General features: G+C 38.9%; 2 protein-coding genes across 3 annotated transcripts; one reads left to right on the top strand and one right to left on the bottom strand.

Annotated features, from left to right (window-relative positions):
* Nucleotides 1-38: 38 nt before the first annotated feature.
* LOC121178793 (SPRY domain-containing protein 3-like) lies at nt 39-17488 on the bottom strand. 2 transcript variants are annotated; one of them, XM_041033155.1, is made up of 12 exons: nt 17384-17488; nt 14559-14705; nt 14298-14373; nt 10651-10775; nt 9447-9579; nt 9109-9297; nt 5732-5881; nt 3797-3854; nt 3220-3339; nt 2956-3080; nt 2801-2854; nt 39-1599 (listed from the first exon to the last, which is right to left on the bottom strand). In XM_041033155.1, the coding sequence occupies exons 2-12, from the start codon at nt 14684-14686 to the stop codon at nt 1573-1575; spliced, it is 1185 nt and encodes a 394-aa protein (XP_040889089.1). In that variant the 5' UTR covers nt 14687-14705; nt 17384-17488; the 3' UTR covers nt 39-1572. The 2 variants fall into 2 exon arrangements, with proteins under 2 accessions (XP_040889089.1, XP_040889088.1); XM_041033154.1 differs by having other exon boundaries at nt 39-2854.
* A 2872-nt stretch (nt 17489-20360) lies between these two features.
* On the top strand, nt 20361-22700 carry LOC121179405 (insulin-like growth factor-binding protein 3). Its single transcript, XM_041034232.1, has 4 exons — nt 20361-20836; nt 21468-21496; nt 21591-21710; nt 21840-22700. Exons 1-4 carry the CDS (start codon nt 20500-20502, stop codon nt 21942-21944), a joined length of 591 nt encoding a protein of 196 aa, XP_040890166.1. The 5' UTR covers nt 20361-20499; the 3' UTR covers nt 21945-22700.
* The last annotated feature ends 514 nt before the right edge of the window (nt 22701-23214 follow it).

The following is a 23214-nucleotide window of genomic DNA, read 5'->3' as shown; positions in this document are numbered from 1 at the left end:
GAAAAAAGGGATGAAAGTGAAGTCAATTGTACACTGAATAAAGAATAATCATTTTTTAATTGTTTTTGGCTTGTTTATCTGATTGCTTTAAGTGGAAGGAGACAGGATGGATGAGAGAAAAGTAAAAAACAAAAAAACCCAAAACATGACAGTGTGTTCGAGGGTTGGACTGGGAGAGACTGAAAGATACCCTGATTGCTTTAAACTTGATTCATTCAAAGAAGGACTAAATATGAGAAGCAAGACACAAGATAGCCAACAGCAGCAGCTCCTGTGAACTAAGATGACACATTGTGATCACCAAACCTGGATGATGATGATGATGATAATAAAGTAGAAAATGCAAACATTAATACACCTTTTTTGCTACACAGGATGCAATCCAATCTTATTCAAATGAATACTCCAGCAAGAATTGGGGTCCAACATGGATCCAGCAAGGTGTTCTTAGATCTCCTCAGTGACCTGCACAGTGTACGACACACCTTTAGGATGAGGTGATATAGGAAGTTTTCAGAGCGAATGCGGTTTGTCAAACTTCAGAGTCAGAATCATCCAGGTGGAATATTTCCATCACCTACATGGATCCTACAACCAGGTGTATTATTTAATAAAGGGTCCAGACTGGATCTTGTCACACAGGCACTTTGCTCATTAGGTCTGACATCTGAAGTTCGACAAATTTGTATTCTACCGTATAACTGATGTGAAGTGTACAGGCAGATTAAACAAAAAGAAATTAATAAACAGTGTAACAGGTAAACATTAAAACCTTTTACAAATCGCAGCCGCAGCTAACTCACAACTTGCAACACACGGTGATTCGCAGAGAAACCTCTCATTAATGTAGTATGAACTGATGACAAAGCAGCACTTTTATCTCTAAAATTCTGCAGAAGGTCAAAAATGAAAGCTTTTTTTTTTTTAACGTTTAACTACAACTTTACCACAGACACAATGTGTCAAAATCTTCTGTCGTCAATTTTAAAAAGATGGACTCTTCAGAAAAACTAGAACAAATAAACCATTTTTAAAAAGCATTACACAGGTAAATAACAGTCTGTGGAAAACAATGGCTGAAATCAACATACAGCAAAATCTCAAAAATGATCTCAGAAAAAGACAAGGTGATTTTGATTTTCAAATACCTGAGAGCAGCAAATCTTCATTATGGCTTCATTTTCAGACCTTTGATAAAATATTCAAATGTGTAACTACTCAGAAATTTACTACTATACCACGTGTACTTTTTCTTGTCCTGACAACGTCTGATATTCAAGAAAATTGTTCTTTGCAATTTTCCTTTTTTGAGACAATTGGTATCCTTTTCATCCCAAACACCTTAATGATCCACAGGAAATACATTTCACACCACACTAACTTCCAAAGCATGTTTTACAGAAATGTTCAATTTGTCAATATGCTTCAATATCTCAAAAAGATCTAAGGTCTGATTTCTCCAAACCAATACTACGTTTGGCATCACTTTCATTAACCGGAGATGAGGTATTTCTTGTTTGTTTGTGTGTAAGCCCAATGATAAGATACTTACTAGAGAGAACATGTAAAGCGTTAGTTACCCCTGGACACCGAGCATCTCTGTGGTGGAAGAAAAACATGCAGAGAAAATTACAAGAGGCAAAACAAAAAAAAAGAAGCGTCAATAATTGTTTGTCTGCATCTATTTTGGGGTTTGAGGTTCCTTCTCTGACACGGTTTGTTTTTTGCTTTAACATCTTTTAGATGCAATTGTTTATCACAAACATTACCTGTATTTTTTAAATAACAGTACGTCATCTATTACAATTATGCTAAAATCATATGTACTTGGACAACAGCTCTTCATGATCGTCAAAACAAACCTTGGGGTGGAATTTTGCTTTTTAAAGCTGCTTACTCCAGTATTCCTGATCAAAGGTCATAATGGTGATTTGGAGTTAATTAAAAAATAATTATTACACTTAATTATCCCATAATTCCCAATGCATGTGGCTTGCACATTTGCTACTAAACGCGCAGTAAAAACTATGGAATGGCTCCACGTCAGAACAAGCAGCCAGTTTCTCTCAGAGTAAACTCACTGTTCATTCAGTGCACTACACTGTTTCTTTGGAAGACTTATCGCTCTCACCACTGAGTGTCAGTAATACACCATCAATAGGAAGAAGTACAGCAGACCCCTTGTGATCAGCACAGTTTGGCTGCAGGCTGTGAGAGTGGCGCTACATATCTGCTGACGAATATTATTGCTGATAATGTTCCTCCTATGAGGAACAAATTGGGTCCATTTGTTAAGCTGGGGCCTGATCTACTTGGATTTTTACATTCATTACTCTGGCGAAACCCTTTTTTGGCATTTTATTGGCTTTACAGCGTGCGATAAAAATAGTGTTTTGCCCTCTAAAACCTTGGACTGGTTTAACAATTTCTTACTGTATAAAACCATTTCATTATAAAGCATTTTTTTAGGCACACATGTAATATTGACATACATTATTTTGATAATTCTTGGTAAAAATTTTCTGCCAGCATGTGAAATCATTCTTACAGCACTAGGGAGAGACAGTGACCTCCCACTCTGGAGTGACTTTTCAAGTAACATCTTGGAGCCTGTGGAAGTGGAGGTACTATTTATTGTCCATTCTCCAAAATGTACCAGAGCTCAATCATTCGCCCTTGCTCTGATTTCACCACTCAGTTTTCATTTCTTCCACTCTCCTCAGCCACTGAGGGGGTGCAGGTCCACTCTGACCTTCTCCCCACTACTCATCATACCAATAGTGGGGTAGAAGCCGCCTACCGGTAAGGCCACTTCTCTCCGGCCCACCACCTTTCCATTTCGGGTGAAGAACACCTGTTCAAACACAAGATGACAGCAAAGAGATTATATAAATGTTTGCACCGAAGCTTTAAGGGTCACTGGTTTTATCCTTCTAGACTCTGACTGCAACTCACCATGACCTTCCTCCCCTCTAAATCTTCTCCCTCATCCTCCTCCTCATCGTCATTGTTTGCATACAAGTCATTCTGAACCTCGCTGGGCTTGGGAAACATGTCGAGGTCCCAGTCATATATGTCGTCTGAAAGACCGCAGATGCAGAAAAAGAAAGCAAGGCAGACAGTTAGAGGCTGCATGTAACAGCATATAACATACAACAGGAACAGTTCTTTAAAAAAACAACAACAAAAAAACAGTGGATACAATATAAAGATGTTCACCTCCGGCATCAGGGTTGAAGTCACGTGGAAACATGATTCCACAGCCCATTATGTCCCCTTCAAAGCAACGCGGTCCAAACGCGTCCCCAACCCCGCTGCCCTGGAACAACTTCCCATCATCTGCCAACAACAACGGAGAAGCTGATTAGTGTTTTGTATTATATACTTGAGTTACTATGATACAATTAAGACACAGATGCAACTATCAGAACACAAAACAACCTCTGACATTGCTAACATTTACATAAATCATTTTCTCCTGGCTGTTTCAAGCTGATGGAGGCCAAAGAAAGCCGCATAGAAATCAATTTTAACCTTTTTAATATTTCATTATCATTGGCATGGCTATCAATAATAATAAAATATTAACTATTTAGTCCTCTCTACAGCTGCCAGAAGCACCAACGACAATTTGGTGCCCTTACCAACGTGATTATTTGTAATACAATAAATTAGAACACTTTAAAATATAAGACAGAACATAAGACACACTGACACATATGGATTTTGTTTGAATGTAAATGTTTACAGAGAATCAGCAGATCATCATGCACCAACATGATCAGCCAGCACTTACCTGCATGATAAGCTATGGACCCTCTGCTCCAACCTGGATGTCTGTTTTTAGGATAATCCTGTAAATCAAAGTGCAATCAAAAATAATTTAAGGACGCATGAGTTGATTTTCTAATTAATGGACAAGCTGATGTCACCAACTTGATCAAACTGCTGTATGTTTCCATGTCATTTTACTTCCCTGATGTGTTTTGTGAGGCTTCAGACAAGTGCTGAGATTGAAAGTTTCCCATAATATCTGAAATCAATTTCCACATGACATTAAACCCACATCCTTTCTATTCATTAGTATTTGCTTCTTCCTGTGGAACATTTTATATCTAAGTGTGGGCATGAAGAGATGTCTCTTTTCAGACAAGCAGCGAACCACCATCTTCCACTTTCAAAGTGACACTGATCAGCTAAATCACCTCTGAACTACAGCTATTTTACGTGATAATAGGGATCTAATTCTAGGAGGTCCAAGTAAGTATATAAGCCCCTGTAAGCGCAGCACTGACGTGGTGATGTCCACGGCAACAGGAACGAAAACTGGACGCTAGAAGGAGAAAGTATGGCACGATAAGACAGTAGGAACACCACAGAATTAAGGCGATAAGGCATCTGTAAAGACTGGTGTGTAAGAAAAACAGAGACAATAAGGCTTTTCCCCCGAAGCAGCAAAAGAGAAAAGGAATGCACCATAAACAACTGCTCCTTTATTCAATATAAGCAACCATTGAGTAACTAGTAACTGTTAAGAATGTGTTACCCGGAGAGAGACAGAGAGAGACACCTTTGTTTTGATTTGTGTAGCAAGCGGTAACACTTCCCATCAGACTGATGCATCTTGCAGGGGATGATGGGGGATGGAACAAAACCTCAGGAATGACCGTTTGATGGATTTATAATGCTCCACCAAAACCGCAGACACATTGAGAAAAACAATTCCTGGAAAACAATCAGTGAAATGACAGAGCTCTATTCCCCACTCAGGTCTGACCCTGGGGGCGCAACATGCCCACACACAGCAACTGACAGCAGAGGAGTCAGGGGGAGCTTAATGTTGAGGGTGAGTGCAAAAATGATCCACCACCTCCCAGGGAGTGAGGGACCATCGCAGCTGGCAGTGACGAGTCAGTGTGACGCTCAATCAATTAGTGTGCAATGACGGATCTGACTGAACATCCTACCAGAAAACAACAATATCTGAGCCACACTTCATTTCCTAACTGTCATTTAAATGGCACAGTGACTGCATCCTCAGCAATTATTGAGCAGTTTTATTTATATTAAACAGGATGTGCACAAGTTCATGATAATTTCACTTGAGGCCAAAGGCAGCTGATTGCATCTCTGGTGTACAATCATTCAACAAGTTGTCTCTCTGACGCAACTTATTTCCAAAATATGGCTCATCACTCGCTGTCATCATTTCTGATTAAATACTTCCCAAATAAGCCAAATTAATTAGGATATCAACCTTAAATTGCTTAGCCTGAGGATCTCCTGCATACTTTTAATTCTTTTCTATTTATTCCTCCTTGTTTACGGTGGCTATGTGGAAAGAGGAAGCCAAATAATAAAAACATGAATGGGAAAAAAACTGAGACAAACAGAATGATCAGATGTTCTCCTCTTATCTCATAAACATGGTAGATTAGCATGTAACTGGAACAAGCTGCTTTCTATGGAAAACCAGATGCGGAGGCAAAATGAGACAATATTTTTTCTGTTATTAGCTTTTCCTCTTTCGGTAATCCATCACTTGGACTGGAAACAGTGAGAACAGTGGTACATATGAGGGAGAGGGATGACGAGGTATGAGAGCAGGGAAAGACGAAGTTTTCTTTACCGACAGATAACCACACAGTCTGTACAGTAAGTCCCGCCATAGTGTGGCAATGATACTGACATGTGATCATTAAGGTGATGGCTAAAACGAGGAGGGTCTTACCCTGCGTGCCAGCCCCAGGGCGATGTAACACTTCTCTCCAGCATCTGTGATCTCCAGCTCATAGTAGTGGAAGCGTGTGTTGAGAGGCCGACGGGCCTGAGCTAAGCCCACGTCCACGATGCTCTTCCCTTTCCCCACATACTCCAGCAGCTGAGGAAAAAAAAAACACACACACATACAGGTTACTGTACCAAGGAACTGCTCTAACATTCAGATAAATTTTGTAGTATGAGAATACAATATAGTATTTTTGTTAGGACAAGTCATTTCATCCATCATTAATGTAAAGACTTGTACAAGTGAGAGAGATTGTTGGCAATGACGAACCAACAGACAGTTTTCACCCAGCTCTCACTCAGTTTTGCTGCTATGACTTTATCTAGTCTGGTATGACCAGTACCTTCTGGTGGCTAATGCTGGAGTATGATGGGTAAATATTGTAATGCAACTAAACATTACTGAGTCAGTTAGTTGACCTTTCTACTTGTGCTACTGTTTCAGCATTCAACAATAACTATTTAAATGTCACTTGTGGCCACAGCGGCTGATGTTCAGAAAAAGTTACATAGGCTCGCTTCACGCAGCTCTGCTGTCCCATATAGAAACCTGAGGTCCTGCCCCATTTCTAAAGTAGCCTCTGTTCCACTAACCTCCATAAAGCATAATGCACTACTTTCATACTTTTCTTTTTCTGAAAAGCTCAAACAGTATGCAGTGGTTAAGGAGACATTCATTTTACTTTCCTTCCACTGCAAATTTATTCAAATCTATCAATCTATTGCCTTTGAAGCTACACCATGTAACTTTTGCTGTGCAGTGGCAACAGTGGCCTCTGCAGACTCATCAGCTGTCAACTCATGTAAAGTTAGCATTTGGCTAATGACCGAAACCATTTGAACTCATGGCAGTTGTGTGCTGAAATGTTGATGCTAGGAGCTAGTCCAATGGTATACTGAAGAGGAAATTTAGCCCTTGATTTGTCCCCAGGACTGGCCCCCTCTTCCACCGAGGGTTGGGTTGGAGAGCGTTGATTACGTATATACAGTATATACAACGTGGCCAATGAGCCCAGTCCTGGAACACAGTACCTTTAAGGTAAAACAGTTGCATAATGCTCCTTTAACTACTTGTGGAGACTAACTGAAACACTGCCTTGTTTTAGCCTTGCAGGTGTGTCAGATGGAATGAGCAAAACCGTAGGTGGGGATCAAATGTGTTCGAATCATGATAATGACTCAAAACTTCTCAGATCCTCCAAACAGAACAAAACAGAAGACTGAATTTCACTGCTAGTGACGGCATGTCTGATTTGGCACTGGCATGGCTGCTGCTTCCTTCTCAGGCTGGAACAGACAAGAATCCAACAAGATGAGAGGACATGTTTTATTCACACATTACCCTATTAGGGATGTAAGACGATGAGATGAAAAAAAATAGGTCGCAGTGTCATCCATCTTTCTTTCTGGGAAAAACAGGTCAGGATTTGGACGTGTCCTCTGTGCACTGTGCTGTTTGGATACTAAAAAGAAAGCTACGGCAACAGGGACAACTTAACCGTTCACGACACGCAGCACAGGAAATCAACACCACCACAACCAAATCCTTTCCAGAGCGACCTTCCCAAATGTCATCAGAGCAGGACATAAACACATGGGCCCATAATATGAGCATCTGAAAACAATAGTTTAGTATCCTCAACATCTCGTTATAAACATAGCTGCCAATTTCCCCAGTTAAATCCACTCTTCTATCATAAATAAAAGCAGGCTGCATGAGATTTCAAAAACAGACCAATAGTGTTTGAAAATGTGTGATCCACACTTTAAACCCAACCACTGTCACTTCAGCACCGATAACATGTAAGATACATGTTTGAACAGGTGCATCTGCACACACCTACTTCTAATAAATAAACTAAATTTTAAGTCTCAGTCAAAAGCATTTACAGAATGATTAATTTCAGAAGAAGCTGTGTTTTCTTAATAAACCTACTTATCTACCTTTTTTTCCCCAGTACAACCTCATGTTGTAAACAGCTGCTCTGGTGTCGTAACTGCTGCTGACTTCATTTGGATGAAAGCTGACAGTAAATCAGTTACTAATCTTAAAATAGCTGTGCATGTGCCAGTTTTACTTCATTTGTTTTTTGTTTTTTTTTTATAAATAAGAGTGTTTACCACACCTGCATGTCAACAGTTTAAATCCGAGTCCAATAAATACCTGACCTAACATGCAACTGCAACTGTCAGCAAATTCAAAAAGAACAACACTTAAAAGTATTACTTTGACAAATTAAAAAAGGAACTGCAAATGTGTCTCACATAGAAAAAGAAGCCTAGAAACCAGGATGAGTGATAAACTTGAAAGAGACACTTTGTTTTTTTTTCTGTCCTGACAGCTTTCATGTGGTATTAAGACATGGACTGATGAGTTGCAAGGAGTTCAGAGTGTTTTGTGTGGACAGAGCCAGATTTGCAGAAATACAGGATAAATAAATGTGCGGGTGGTAGGCAGGTTACTCGCTCCTGCCTGGGGGCTGTTCAGCTGCGATCTCCTCCCATGCTCTTTCAGTTCAGGTTTTGTGTGTATCAGCGCCTGAGTCAAACACAAACACTGCAGTCCTGCTGTAACAGGGAGGGGTCAAGACCCGAACGGCAAAAAAGAAATCTGGTTATCTCTTCCTATATCTATCTCTTTTGATTCATTTCTTAGCAACAGAAAATACTTACATCTGAGTATCTGTATTGACTATCAAGATTTGGTTTACAATCGATCAACAATCTAAAAGTTTGCATTTTGCCTTAATGATCTTCAATATGGATTCCTCTGATTTTGGATTTGACACAGATCCACTACTCCCATACAGAGACAGTGTTAATACATTTGTGGAGAGACATTTTTGATAAATTCCTGTTGCATTTAATCACTTCCACAATTTTGCATAAAGCAAGCTGAGAAGTCTGGAGGCATACTTGGTAAGTGTTGGTATGTGCCAGGTCTTGGACAGTTGTAGGGTCAGGGTCAAGGTTCTTCACCAAGTCTTAGCTGAATGAAAACTACACTGATTTAGATTTGCACTCCTACAACACTATCAGCCTCACAATGGACAGTTTAAAAGACAAGATCAAAATCAATGCAGCAGAACTAAAGATATCATGTTTTTTTATTCCACATGTTCTTCTTTCTTAGCAAAACACAACACCTACTTTACCCACAATGCAACGCTAACTGCCAGCACTTAGTTGGAGATTATTATTGGTGAATTATTGGAAGAGATTTCACCTTTATGTGCAGTAACATTGGCTAAAACTTTACAATAAAAATAATGTCCAAGTTTTGTGTATTTCACGTCTTTCTCTCTTTGCTCCAGGACTTACCATGCCGGTCACCTTAATGTCATGGAGACGGCCCCAGTCCTCTTCATGACTGTCCACAATCATCTGTCCATCATCCTCCTCCATGCCCCACTCAGCGTTCAGGTCCAGCAGAACTTCCTCGCCCAAAGAGTGCATTCCCACAGCGGGGTATAGAGCTTCAGGAGATGCTGGGACTTCCACACTGCCGACCTAAGCACACATTCAGGTAGAACATTGTTTAGCAAACTATGAACTGAACCGAAAAAAACAATAAAACAAAAAAGCAAAAGACAAATTGCACTGGTTTAACACATTCTTTTTAAGGTAAGGTACTAATAAAATGGTTATTGAGTACTTACTTCTTTACCATTCTTGGTAAAAAACACTGTGAGTTGTCCATCATCTGAGTCCAGGGATATTCCACAGCCAATTCTGTCACCTCTGCAGCATTTTGGACCAAACTGCTGTCCCACTGTGTTGCCATTATACAACCTGTGGAAAAACAAGTTGGAAAGGCTGAATGAATTCAGAGTTTGCACATGTTCATAGAAACACATCAGAGGACACTCAGAAAATCCTTCCAGTAACAGAAAATGAAAGTAAAAACGGAACACAATTACCCACTCCTTTGTGTCAACTCCCTCTCAGTGTGTCTCTCAGAAAGTCATATAAAATACAGACAATACAAATACAAATTAACACTGTTAATGTTTCTACTTCCTGCTGTTGGTTCTGCTAATTGGATTATATTTTGACCTGGGTTTTTGAATTCGGAGTCAAATTTCATCGCATTCAGAGAAATCCCCGATTAATTCTAGATTTTTAAATAAAACCCAAAAATCCTGAGGCACCCTGGTGAACTGGGGGCTGAAGGTGCTGCACCGTGAACTGAAATGTCAGGTTCAGATCCAGGAAGAGACCTTTGCTGTCTGTCATTCTCTGTCATCTCTCTACTGTCTAAGCTCTAATGAAGGCACAAAAATAATGACCTCAAAGTTTATTATGATAAAAACTACTATTATAAATTGATCTTCTGCTTTTTATTATTGGACTTCCCTCTGATGGTGCCAACAGCGTTTGTGTGATAAAGGTTCCTTTCAGTTCCCACCACTGTGAGACTTTTTTAGGGGAAGTACAAAAATATAGCAATGAGATGACCTCAATTTACGGTACATTCTTATAAACACCAGGACACATAGGAAACTATCTCAAGGTAGATAACCAGACTTGTACAATAAATCCTGGTGTTTGTCACATCACTACAGCTAAAGAGCCAGTCCAGCAAAAACAAGCAGCTTCTTTCGGTTTTGTCAAGTCCCTAAACATCAGATCAAGTATTGTACTCTCACAGTGACTGACAAAGCTCTTTCTAAAAGTAGAAAACTGTTTCTGAGAACCAAACTTCACATATAAAATTGGGCCTTGTCATGACCTCCCAACTTAACTCATCATACACAGTTCTCTGCTCTCGGTTCCTCAATCTGTAAAACGAACAGACTCATGTACCCTTACGAAGATGTTCAGTCTACAGTATATGTAAATAAAACGACCAGTGACACTTACTTGCCATCGTCAGCATGAAAAGCCACAGACTGTGGGAGCCAGCCCGGCTGATGGTCCAGTTTGTAAAGCTGAGGCACCAAACCAACAGCGATCATCCCCCTCACTCCTGTATCGATGATGGTCACCTGCAAAGCCCACAGGTTGATTTATCACCACAAAACAGAAAAGGACTTATCACTGCAGTTTAAAATCCCCTTACTTTTTAAAATTACTTTTCGCTTTTAAAGGACTCCACAAAGACAAAAGCTGATTTCCTTTAAATTTAAAACAGTAATTTCACCAACTTTAATTGGAAGTGTCTCTTTATGGTCATTAAACAACATGGTATTAACGAATTTTCGCATCAAAACATAGCCAGAAGCTGTAAGTATGAATATTTCTACTAAATAATGTGAGGAGTCATTTTATTCTCCTTGTGACACATCTTTAGACCGACCTAGAATGTTCAGGACGTCGCTGTCGCATCCAGAGCAACGAGTCACGAACTACTCATTATTCATTAACTGTGGGAGGCTGTTATTGTGAGACAGAGGAGGAGGAAGAGGAGGAGAAGGGTGCAGTCAGGGTGAAGGACACAGATGTGTTTTTTTTTTTTTTTTTTAATCAGAATTTTTTTTGTTGTTGTGGAGGTTCATGGGAATGTCACTGTAGGTATTTAGTCATGAACTAAAGTATGGTGTTGGTGGATCGTCACAGTCAGATTGATTCATTTTCTGTGGACTGTGAGTGTCTGTACAAAATTTCATGGCAATCCATTTAGCAGTTGTTGAGAGAACTCAGTCCCGACCAAAGTGGTGGGCTGCTATTGACCTCTAGTTAAGGTTTTTACAGGGCCGAAGGTAGAAAAATCATACAAGATGAAGAGAAAAGTTTCAAAATCCCTACTCGAGTGCTGCAGGCTTATTGCTGTTTCAACTCCGTCAGGCTCCACCTCAAATTTTTACATTCAATTACACTGTACTTTCACTGTATCATGGCACTGCTTCTCTTTTTATTCAATGGAATTTCCAAACCAACCTGAAACCATATCGTGTCACTTTGTACAACACCACACGAGGGTTCAAAGTGAAAACCCTGAAGCAGAGATCTGGTCGGCACCATTGTTATCATAACCGAATACTGACCATATGACATCATCCCTAGGGAGCCCTAGATGGACGCACTGCAATCGGAGCATTGCTGGCAAATCCGGGGCAAGGAGAAGAGGAAATTTTCAACTTCTTTCCCATGACCTCAACACTGGTCTCCTGGGAGTGAGAAGGAATACGTCCCTTTTTTTTCTGTGTCAGTGTAAAACACGCAGATGACTTGTAAAATCTACTGTCAGATATACAATCAGCATCCTCTTAACGACCATGTATTAGCTCATATGCCCATTTACGCAAATCACTTCCTCCCTCCTCCTACATGACTCCCACAAAAGTGAGTCACAAGGATGAAGCGCACGTAAGTATAAAGGTTGAGTGGGTTAGTTACTGTTTCACTACGCGTCAGACCGGGACAGGATGTGTGTGTTAGGCAAGTTAGAACATGGCTTCTTCTGAGAAACAGTCACTGTCCTTTGTGCTCCTCAGTGTCTAGATAACGAAGAACAGTGAGATAAACAAACCATGACATGATTCGTAATGAGCTGTGACTTATTTGGCTCTGTGAAACCAATCTGTCAGGGCTGAGATAAGAAAGCCCCTGCATCGAATCTGTAAACCCACTGGTTGAAAAGTAGCACTGAAACTTAAATATACTGTATCTGTGAGTGCAGCAGCTGTTAAAGCGGGATTTCTTCTTTTTTTTTTCGCAGTACATAGTAGAGTGCAGACCCTTCTGATAGGATAAGGAGTTTTACTGGCTGGCTAGGCGATGCAGTTTTCAAACAAAGGGTCAGAATCTGGTGTCAACAGCAAAGTCTGGCTCATTTTAGCCCCACATCAGCAGCAAAGACTTGTTGCTGGCCTTTTAGAAAAAAAAAATCACATATGTAGTCTCATCAAGTGCACATTTAAAGACCTCATTTTACAGGGTTTTTGTTGCACAACGGCAGTCAGCTGGAAGCATTAGCTTAACTAGCTAACTGTCTCGCCGTTTTAAAAATGACCATGATTTTCATCTTATTAACAACAACTAACTAACATTGTCATACTTTTGTATGTAGGATCAATTTTCAGCAGAAAAGTTCACCCTACTTGGTTCTTTCAGGTTTCTGCTCTGATCCAAAAATATACTGTTGTCTCCACGTCTGCCAAGACATCAAGATATGTTTTTTTTTTTTTTACCTTAACTGAACCTGGTAAACTGACTGAACAGTAAAGTTGTTCAGGAAAAGATATACAGTTCCCATGCAGAGGGAAATCTGGTGTTTGAATCTTTTGATTGCTATTTGCTCATTGGGACTGAGACTTAATTGCTGAGTCTGCCTCTGAACTTTGGTGTAAATGATTTTGGTGTGTATGACTTGAACAATCAGCATTGGCTTCAGCGATTACTGCACAGCCTGTCCAAGCACACAGTGCAAGAAGAGCTGCCAAGTCATTTCACAAATCTATTTCCAAGCTTAAAGATCTTTGTTTCTCAGACGTGTGCTATTCCCAGGAGGTGTCATGATTTCTTTATCCATTATTGTTCGAGAAGATGAAGGGGAGCAGTCAGACGCAGAGGCCTGCCAAGCCTCCTCTCATTACACAGAATGAAGACGGCGTCATACATCCATAATATATAGTAACGCAATAAAGTTGGCGCTACATACTAATCTTCATGGTGTACTGTTCTGACAGTTAGTACAAGAAATGAATGTACTCCATCACTTTCTACTCACTGGAAATGGCACCAAAGGACACTAATCACACTGTAACTTTGGACACTGTTTTTGGTTTTCTCAAATGTATGTGGGCTGAATAGTGTCTTGAAAGCCAATGTCTAGTAGTCTGAACTTTGACTGAATTACTTCTCTGAGGAGCATTGCATTTGATTATGGTGTGAATAGGTCACAAAAAATAGTATTTAGAGAGGAAATGAGGACACAGTTCGTTTTTTACACTATAAACACACCCCAGTGCAAACATACAGTATATTTACATGTAGCGTGTCCATACTGCTGAACTCTTAGCAGCTTAGACTTTTCAGTTCTATCTTAATCATTCTGAAAATTATTTCAAAACATTTCTGAGCAGTTGGGATGTGTTATCACACCACGCTCTTCCGAAATTAAAACCCAGATCTGATGATGTGAAGAAAAATGGAAGTCAACACAACTGTGTTAAAACTGTCAAGATCTAACATCTGTGCAGTCAACAGAGTAAAGAACACAACTAATGAGAATAATATGTACTACAGAATATTACACTTTTAGCAAACCAACAATGTGGGAATAAACGAGTCAGCCACATCCTGTGGTACACAAAGGGAGATCCAGCTGATTAGAACAGGCTAGAGTTACAGTTTGGGTTTTTGTCCTAATTTCAAGAGGGACTCAAGCCAAGATATGTAAGCCAAATTCATGACGCAGAGTCGATCCGTTAAGCCAGGAAATTTCCATGTGAAATCAAATCAGCAAATAACTTGTGTAGCTGTAACCTTTACTAGATTGTTTTTGTTACTGTCACTTCTGTGTCAAATTAACAGTCACCAACTGAGAGGAAATCATCAACTCTTACTTCGAAATAGCGATTTCTCCTTGACAACGGCCTGGCTGCCACAAAACAGCCAACTTCATCTGAATTCCCATGATACCTACAAAGAGATCCAAAAAGAAAAACAAAAATTTTTTACTATAATTATCACTTCTGCCAAACACAAACAAAGAGGGATGCTGATTCGACAGGCAAAGGAAGGGCTCTTGCATAAAGCCAAGGAATGAACCATATGACTAATAGATGTCTCCATTTTGAACTGGAAACATCTCTCATCACCGTTACCTGAGCACGTCTCCGTCTCTCAGCATCCTTTTGAGCCGCTCCCTGTATCGCACTGCTCGCACCTCACGAATTTCTCGGATTCGTCTCCTCCAGTTCAGAAAGCGATAATGAAGGTTTATGTCGTCCATGTCTGAAAATCATTACAGTCTAGGACAAAGGAAACCAAATCAAAAAGCTTTATTACTGCTTTAGAGGATATTTTCTTTAAAAACAAATCAGGCCAACTGTTCTTTAAATCTCTGTACATAATCTGTACCTGATGATTTTTCAGTCAGTAAAAACTGAGTGTAAAACAAAATGCAGCAGGTAAACTACAATCACATACAACAAAATACAAAATACAGTCTTATAAAACTATAATCTTCAGGGGTGCTCCCATCGTTGACGCACACAACAAGCAGATCAGTCATGATAAACAACTCTAGAACAGTTAAATGTTAGTTCAGTCATAAAAGCTGTGAGCAGATGGAGAGTAAACATCTTTGACCACAACGTGATTACCACTGTTGCCTGACAACAAGAAGGACCTGGGTTTGATCCTCAGGCCAAACCCTCCTACTTTGTGCGTTTGTGTTTTTCCATTTACGTTTAATCCCACATTCCACAGACAAGCAAAGGCCTGGACAGTGACTGTACACTGCCAAGAGGCATGAACGTGAGTCCCCTGTTTGTGTTAGCCCTGTCATGGTCAGGTGCTTCCCTTGGGTGTCTTCCTCCCAGCGTTAACTGGGACTGAATCAAGCTTAGACTGGCTCTTAATGACAGTGTACACGACACGCAGAGTGTGTGGTGTCTTTCTGGTCTTTCCCAAACTGAAATACAAATGTCAAACTTGCAAATGGCAACGTTTGAACTCAGGTATAGCGCGGATGGCTACAATTATATATACTGGTGATTAATATGCTGATTATTTTATGACGGTTTTATGATCCAATTAGCAGCTTTGGATTCTGCAGTTACAGGGAAAATTAAGGGAAATTTTAATGACAAAGTAGTTAATGCCTTATCACTGGTTAAATTTGTGATTTGTGAAATTACAAAAAATGTAACTTTTTTTTTACCCAATCCAGACCACATCAGACCAGGTCTAAATCAAGAGCCACTATACCCATACTTGTCAATGTGGACTAGATTAACCCTAGATTAAACACTTACCTAAAAAAACAACAACAATGAAATAAAATGATTTTGTGTTTTCGCAAATAGAATAAAGGTTAAGAAATCAGAAACTGTGCTTTAAACAGTCTTTAGAGTCTTTGGGCTAATTTAGCCCAGATTTTACAAGTCTAGGTAAAGTGGTTTTTGATCTAGACCTGGTCTGATGTGGTCTCGTTGGGAAAACTTAACTTTCCACTTAACTGCCAAATCAGAAGCTACCCAGATAGCATTTTTTGGTGAATACTTTTTCTGGCCCATACATGCCTGGGTCATCGCCCCAAGTCTGGCCTACACACAGAATGACTGTCAGACGCACACACAGATAATTGGGCCAGCTGTCAGCCATCACTGCCAGATAACAGCCAGGATCAGCCTAGAAGTGACTGCTGTCTGAGTAACTTCCATAAGATGTCAGAAAGTAGTGGACAATATCTGTCACAATTTCATAACACCAAGGTGGAGACATCCAACTGCTTATTTGCCTAAAAATATTCTGTATTTACTGTAGAATAAAACAGCTAATTCACAAATCTGAGAAGCTGGCATTTTTGTTTGATAAATTACTTTAGTAAATAATTAAATCAGTTATTATAACAGCTGCTCATTATCTTATGTCAATGAACTAATTAATTGACAGTTTCAGCTCTAAGCTGGTGCACTGCACATGCAGTGGGGGAAAGCAACTAAATATGTTTACTCAAGTAACTTTGATTTTGACTTTTGCTTTCCTTGAGTATTTCCATTTTCTGCCACTTTATACTTCTATCGCACTACATTTCAGCAAATATTGTACTTTTGACTCCATTATATTTATTTGATCATTTTAATATTACATGTACTTAACAATATGTAAGTAAATACATATAAGTTTTTAATTTTGGTACTTAATGTAAATACATTTTGATAGCAATACTTATGCAGTTTTACTTCAATAAAATTTTGAATGCATAACTCGTAGCGAGGCATTACTATTTTTAAGTAAAAGGTGTGTGTGTGCACGTTTTCCACCACTGTACATGAGTAATGTTATTATGCATTTCCTCCGACCGGTTATGACGAAGTCACGGTGACTTAGGTGAACGCACCTTCACAGTTTTGTTGATCAAATCAAGTTCATTGCTCTGTACCATGTCGGTTGTTTGTAACTTTCACCTGATCAAACGTGGGTCATTACACTTCGTTGCCGGGACCCACGTAGTATCACACTGCTTCTCGCAGGAGTAAAATTAGCTAGTTTTGTTGGAAAAAAAAAGTAACCCAACAACAACAACAACACACAAGGCTGAAAATGTTGCCTGTTCCTCTTAAAATACGAGCAGTGACAGGAAATTATGGGCTGACTTTCGTGACAAGTCAAGCAAGTTCACAGCACGAACACGATTGAATAAAAGGACCTAAGTGGTAATATGTTTTCATAAAGCAAACAAATAAGCGAGCTATCGCCTCATGTTGTTTTTTGTTGAGTTGTCACTTCTAGGATTTACGAGGCGGCCTAAACGTCGCATCACATTTCCCAAACTACAGGGAGGACTCGGTTGGCCGGCTAGCTGCTTTCGGCGTCTTAACATTGTCGCGCTGTATGGCTAATAAATATAACGTAAACATGAATATACCTCAGGTTACACTCACACTATTCAAAGCCCCTTTGTCTTATATTGATTCCTTACTGTTTTTAAACTTGTAACGCGTCGTCCTTCGGATTTTCTTCCAATTTCAAGGGGGTGAAGTCTGTCACTTTATGTCCAACCTGCGCTGTCGGAAATCCCGCCCTCTCAACCAATCACATCAGAGGATAAATACAACGTGAGGTCCTTAACCTGTGCCGTGCCGTACGTGTCTCTATGGGTGTATTTTCTTTGGTTTTGCACTTGGTGTTCCACATATGCCTTTAACATTTGTTTTGCATGAGGAATATATATCAGCCTAAATAACAATAAAAAAAAGCAGAAAGTTTAAGACCGTATATGAAAACTTAGGACTTACTTTCACGAAAGCTGTTTGTCTTTTTTTTTATTTTACAGTGATAAAATGTAAATTTTACCGCCAGGGAAGGGCATTTTACTATCTACTGTCACTACAATTATATTTGATCAAGCATGTATTGTTTTACTTTTGGAAAAGCCTCTCAGATTAGCCTGAGGTTATGTTTTAAAGGCCCAAAAAGGAGTATGTTCCATTTTAAATTTGCCTTGATGAATAACGTGAAAAGCATAAAGAAAAAAAAAAGAACTGTCACCACCTTGGAGAACTATACTGAATGACAGAGGGGTCGTTTGGTGTCCAACAGTGCCTCTGCAAAGTGGTGCAGTGTTCCCCTTTCATCATGACCATTTATGTAAGTATTAGTAATAGACTCTGGAGTAGACTCACAGAGTAATTTTATATTTGTGACATTGCTATGTATACAGTGCTGTGAAAACGTTTTAGGTACTAAAAAAATTGTCAAAGTGAGGATGCATTCAAAAATAAAGCCATGAATAGTTTTCAGTTATCAATTAACTTCATTCCAAAGTGCAGTAAACAAAAGAAAAATCTAAATCAAATCAATATTTGGCACAGTTCCTCTGTGGATTTAATCCATCTCAGTGTCTTCTGTCTCTTCATATAATCCCAGACTGACTCCATGACATTGAGATGAAGGCTCTGTTGGGTCCAAACCATCTGTTGCAGGACTCCTTGTTCTTCTTGTCTCTGAAGATAGTTCTTTATGACTCTGTGTGTTTGGGCTCATTGAAATGCTGCAGAATGAATTTAGGATCAATTAGATAATATTACATGATGGATAAGAATCTAATCATCTAATGCACCTCAAACCTTTGCACAGTACTGAATGTGTATATAGATACTAAAAAAGCAACTAAATTCTTTTCATTATCAATAAATCTTTCAATTATTTTCTCGATTCATCTATAGTCTGTGAAAGGTTGCAGAATATCAAATTAATATCACTTAATGATTAATTGGTTGTCAAAATAGTTGCCAATTTAGGTTCTGTTGTTCATCTAGTTGATTAACCAACAATTCGTTTCAGTTTTAACATACATTATTATTTAGTAAATTTTATAGAAATTGAAATAAGAAAATGTTCACTGACTGAAAAAACAGGTGGTAGTGTTTGCTATTTAAGTTACACAACTGTAATTTACTGTGATTCTGCTTGCCCAGGAAGTTCTTATACCCCCTTTAATCCTGAGTATTAGGCTATATTTTTACTTACATTGTATTCTCATGGACATTATCTGAGTTGAAGTGGTCACAGGCTGGATATTAATGATAGTTCAAGTTAGAAGACAAGCTTTCTGTTTTTTGTGATCCTGTCTTCTAATTTAATGTGTTTGTGACTCACACATGGTGGAATTTATAGGGTGGGACTTTTTGCTTGTAGCTATTAATGTCTTAGTCATCCGGCCTTGAGTGGCACTCCTTCAGCCTCTCGGTGTTGACCGATTCCTCTGAATCTTTATCCCTGCAGTTACAGACTTTGTAAACACAGTCTGTCAACAAAGTGTTCCTTTAGTGGTTGCTATTTAAAGAAAAGTCTTAAAGTCAAAAACAAGGACAAAAAGGGTGGTACTAAATACTTTTACGCCTGTTATTGTAACTGGCTATACTTTTTTTTTTTCTTACCATGGTTTGAGTACTTTTATGAGGCCAGCAAGTTTGTTTATACATTTTTAATCAGTGTTTGTTAACTGAATTTGTGTGCTTCACTGAGTGTAAAATTATTCTCAGAGGACTATGCTGTCAGCTCATTATGAACTGCATGGTTCCGTAGCAAAACTGCTGATTGTTGAGCCATTAGCAATATAAAAACATTTTGATATTTATATTTTGTTGTGGTGGAACTAAGTTTGATCACATTCAATAATCTCATTATAGATTTTGAAAGCAAAATCTGTAAAGTAATCAGTAATTACAGCTCTCAGATCACTGTACTGAACTGAAAAAGTAGAATAGTTCCTTCCAAAATGTAATCTGGTAAAAAAAAAAATTAAGTAGCATGAAATAGAAGTATTGAAGTAAAACACAACTACTGTAAAATTACAGTGTATACAGTACTTACTTACAGTAGATTCCACCAACTGATGGCTTTACTTTTGAGTTTAATTTGTGTTTATTTGTACTGGAGCTGGTGATTTTAGTCCAGAGCTTCAACTATTAGAGACTAATTATAAGACAAATTCTAAGAAATTATGACCAAAACATTCAATTTAACTTCCCTTTTTTAAAAAAAAAAAAAAAAAAGATGACCAGCAATAATGTTAAAAACATCAAAAGTGAATTCCTAGTCTGCTGAGCTGCAATTGGTTGGTCACATGAAAGCATCACCTCTGGAAATAAATTACCCTCACAGTGGGGAAAAGAGCGAGCAATGGAGCAGCATGCACAGCAATCACTTGTGATTTATGCCGGTTTAGAAAGCATTGCTATCCTGCAGGATGACAGGCAACAAATGGTATGAGCATGCGTGAGTGTGTATGTGTCAGAGACAAGGAGAAACGGGGTGTGCTCTGCTGTGTGGAAATGAGAGGGAAAGCTAACATTCTCCATCACGTACCCTCCCATACCTTTCCCCGCTGGTTTGGGCTCTTTAAAAGCTGCTGCCAGTGTCGTATGTCAGCCTCATTATCACTTTGTCTTGGCTTGAGGGAATTATATAACCCTTTTGACACACAGACAAACTGCAGTTGGTGGAACTAAACTAAGATAAGAGGGAACACAGTTAGAATAGGAAGTCTTTATAGAAAACGGTGCTTGGAGACTGGACTGTTACCATCCATTAATGGACAACTTTCAGTGTAAGATGCTTCTGTGTTTAAACATCCTGGTTCTACTCCTCCTGCAGCTGGCACTGTCAAGCCCAGTGCCGACGACCACACTGTCCAGAGGATGTCCGGCCTGTAAAGCAAAGCCCTCACAGAGTCAGCCGACTGTAGATTTAAATGCCACCTCTCTGGCTGTTGGAGAACCATGTGGGGTCTACACTCTGAGCTGTGCCCACGGTCTGCGTTGTGCGCCTCCTGAGGATGAGCCGAGGCCTCTTCGTGCCCTGCTGGAGGGCAAAGGAGTCTGCAGTAATGCCAGCAGTGCCAGCCCGACTGAACAGATCAGCACTGCAGGTAAGTCTCACACAGTGCTTTAAGCCTTGAAGATGATTAGAATGAATGAATGAATGATGCAGAGTCATTCTGTAAGTGAGGATCAGTGGTGGATTTTTAACACCATCTGATTTATTACTAGATATTACTGATTTTTGACAAGGGTTACATCTTTACATTTGACATTTAATTAACAAACAGACATTCAACCAGTCGTCCTCTGACATGATTATGAGTTTGTGATGGCCAAGAGAAAATTTGAACAGAGAAACACTCCTGTTTTTACACACTGAGTTTCATGAATTTTTCAGCTGCTCAGTCCTGCACAAGCTGTTAAATAAAAACATCAGAATGAAGAAATGTTTTGAGATATAACAGTAAGAAGCATGGAAAGTGTTTTTATGGCTCGGCGGCAGCAGTATAACCACTGATTTTTTCCAAGGTGGGTTTCACTATTATTTGTGCTAACAGTTAACTAAGAGTGAAGTAGATTACAAATAAACTACACAATGCAGTCTAAGAGGAGTTAATAAGAAAGAATAATTGGAGCTGACCTCATAGTGAAATGAAATTCATGTTGTTGGATTTGAACAGGTATTCATATAGTTATAAGTGATCAGTGCTAAGCGTTTATGCCTTTATCCGATCCTAGATCCAGCACCCACTGAGAATCCAGACGAGGTAAAAATCCTCTTCATCTGCTTCAGTGAAACAGTACATCACTGATGTGAAATCAGGCATGTACTTACATGTATCTGGTTAATTCTTCCTACAGGCTCCATGTCGTAAACTGCTGACTACACTGATCGAAGGTCTTGATGCCCATTTATTTAAGTCAAATCATGATATCTACATGCCCAACTGTGACAAGCGTGGTTTCTTCAGAAAGAAGCAGGTAAGTTTAATGTAAGATGAATTATAATAAATCACTGAAATCATATTAGCAAAAGTATGCTTGTAGTTACAACTAACACAACAACTAAATTAAAGCTTCATTGTCTGTTTGCTTGTCCTGTCTGTGCAGTGTTGGTCATCTCGAGGTAAGCAACGTGGCAAGTGTTGGTGTGTGGATGAGAACGGCATGCCAGTCGCCTCAAACACCAAACAGAAAGGCAGCTTGAGTTGTTAAAATACATGAGACCTGGATTACAGCAGAGGAGGCTGAAGCTTCATTAACAACATTAGATAAAGATGAAGGAACACCATGCAGATTCGAAAGGAAGTGAAAATGGTGCCTCACATTTCATTCTCCATGAACCACAAGCAACTTTCCACCAATGACAATCTGTTTCAAAATCAGGTACAACTTTATCTCCTTGCGCCCTCTGCTGAACATATTAAGACTGTATTGATCTGACGCATCACATTGGAGCAAAACACTCTACTGAGACAACCTGTCTCACACCCAATAATTTAACTCTGCAAGAACTTGCAGAAACTCCACCTACACGCATTGTGGGTGGTTTCCTCTTATGTTTCAAGATTTTAACTCCATAAATATCTCATGGCAAGTGTTGCAACTGTTGTTTTTTACATTAGAGGATACATACCATACACAAGGTTCAAATGTAATTTGGTCTTTTGTATGCACTCAGTATGTCATATTTATATGTTTTCAGTTTGTTTTTTTTACTTTGAAACCACTGTAATCGTATTACTGTAATTTTGTACATAATCAATAGATGTAATCCTATTTATGTTACTTTGATTATAATATTTTATTTATGTTAATATCTTTGAGACTTTGAATAGCCCCTAAAGATTAAATACTGGTGGTATCATTTTAAAAACCTGAAATTTTTTTGTCTTTAAACACAAACCTATATGGCAGCATTGTTTTATCCTCAGGATTTTATTTAGGAAATTCACCAAGAGGAAGTGATTAAAAAAAAAACTGAACAGTATTACAAAATTTATAGTTAGTTCTTTATATTTTTTTTCTTTGAGTTTCTGAACTGAACACAGTTATAATATTTAGAAATAAAAATAAATTCTCTCACAAAGTGAATCCATCTAGTACCTTAATCCAATATCATGGATCAGGAGAACAGAACGAAGAAGATGAAGAAGAAAAAGAAGAAGAAAAAGAAGAAGAAGGCACTACTTTAATATTTCTTTGGATGAGAATCTCACACAGGTATTTATCATGGCTGTCTGGGTCACATGTAACCTGACAACAGAAGGACTAAAATGTTAGTTAACATTTTTATTGTTATATAGTAACAAAAATAAGGCATTTTGAACTGAAGCTATTTTGAAATTTGTCACCTCCAGCAACACACCTGCTTATAATTTCTGAATGATTGTAAAGTCTCAACACTTTGGTGCTTCCTGTCAGTGTTGGAAGAATTACTCAGATCTTTTACTGAACTACTTTTACTTACTTTCATCTTTATGCG

The sequence above is a fragment of the Toxotes jaculatrix genome, chromosome 3, assembly GCF_017976425.1.
Source record: "Toxotes jaculatrix isolate fToxJac2 chromosome 3, fToxJac2.pri, whole genome shotgun sequence".
NCBI lineage: Eukaryota > Metazoa > Chordata > Actinopteri > Toxotidae > Toxotes > Toxotes jaculatrix.
This window is presented reverse-complemented; position numbering and strand designations above follow the sequence as displayed.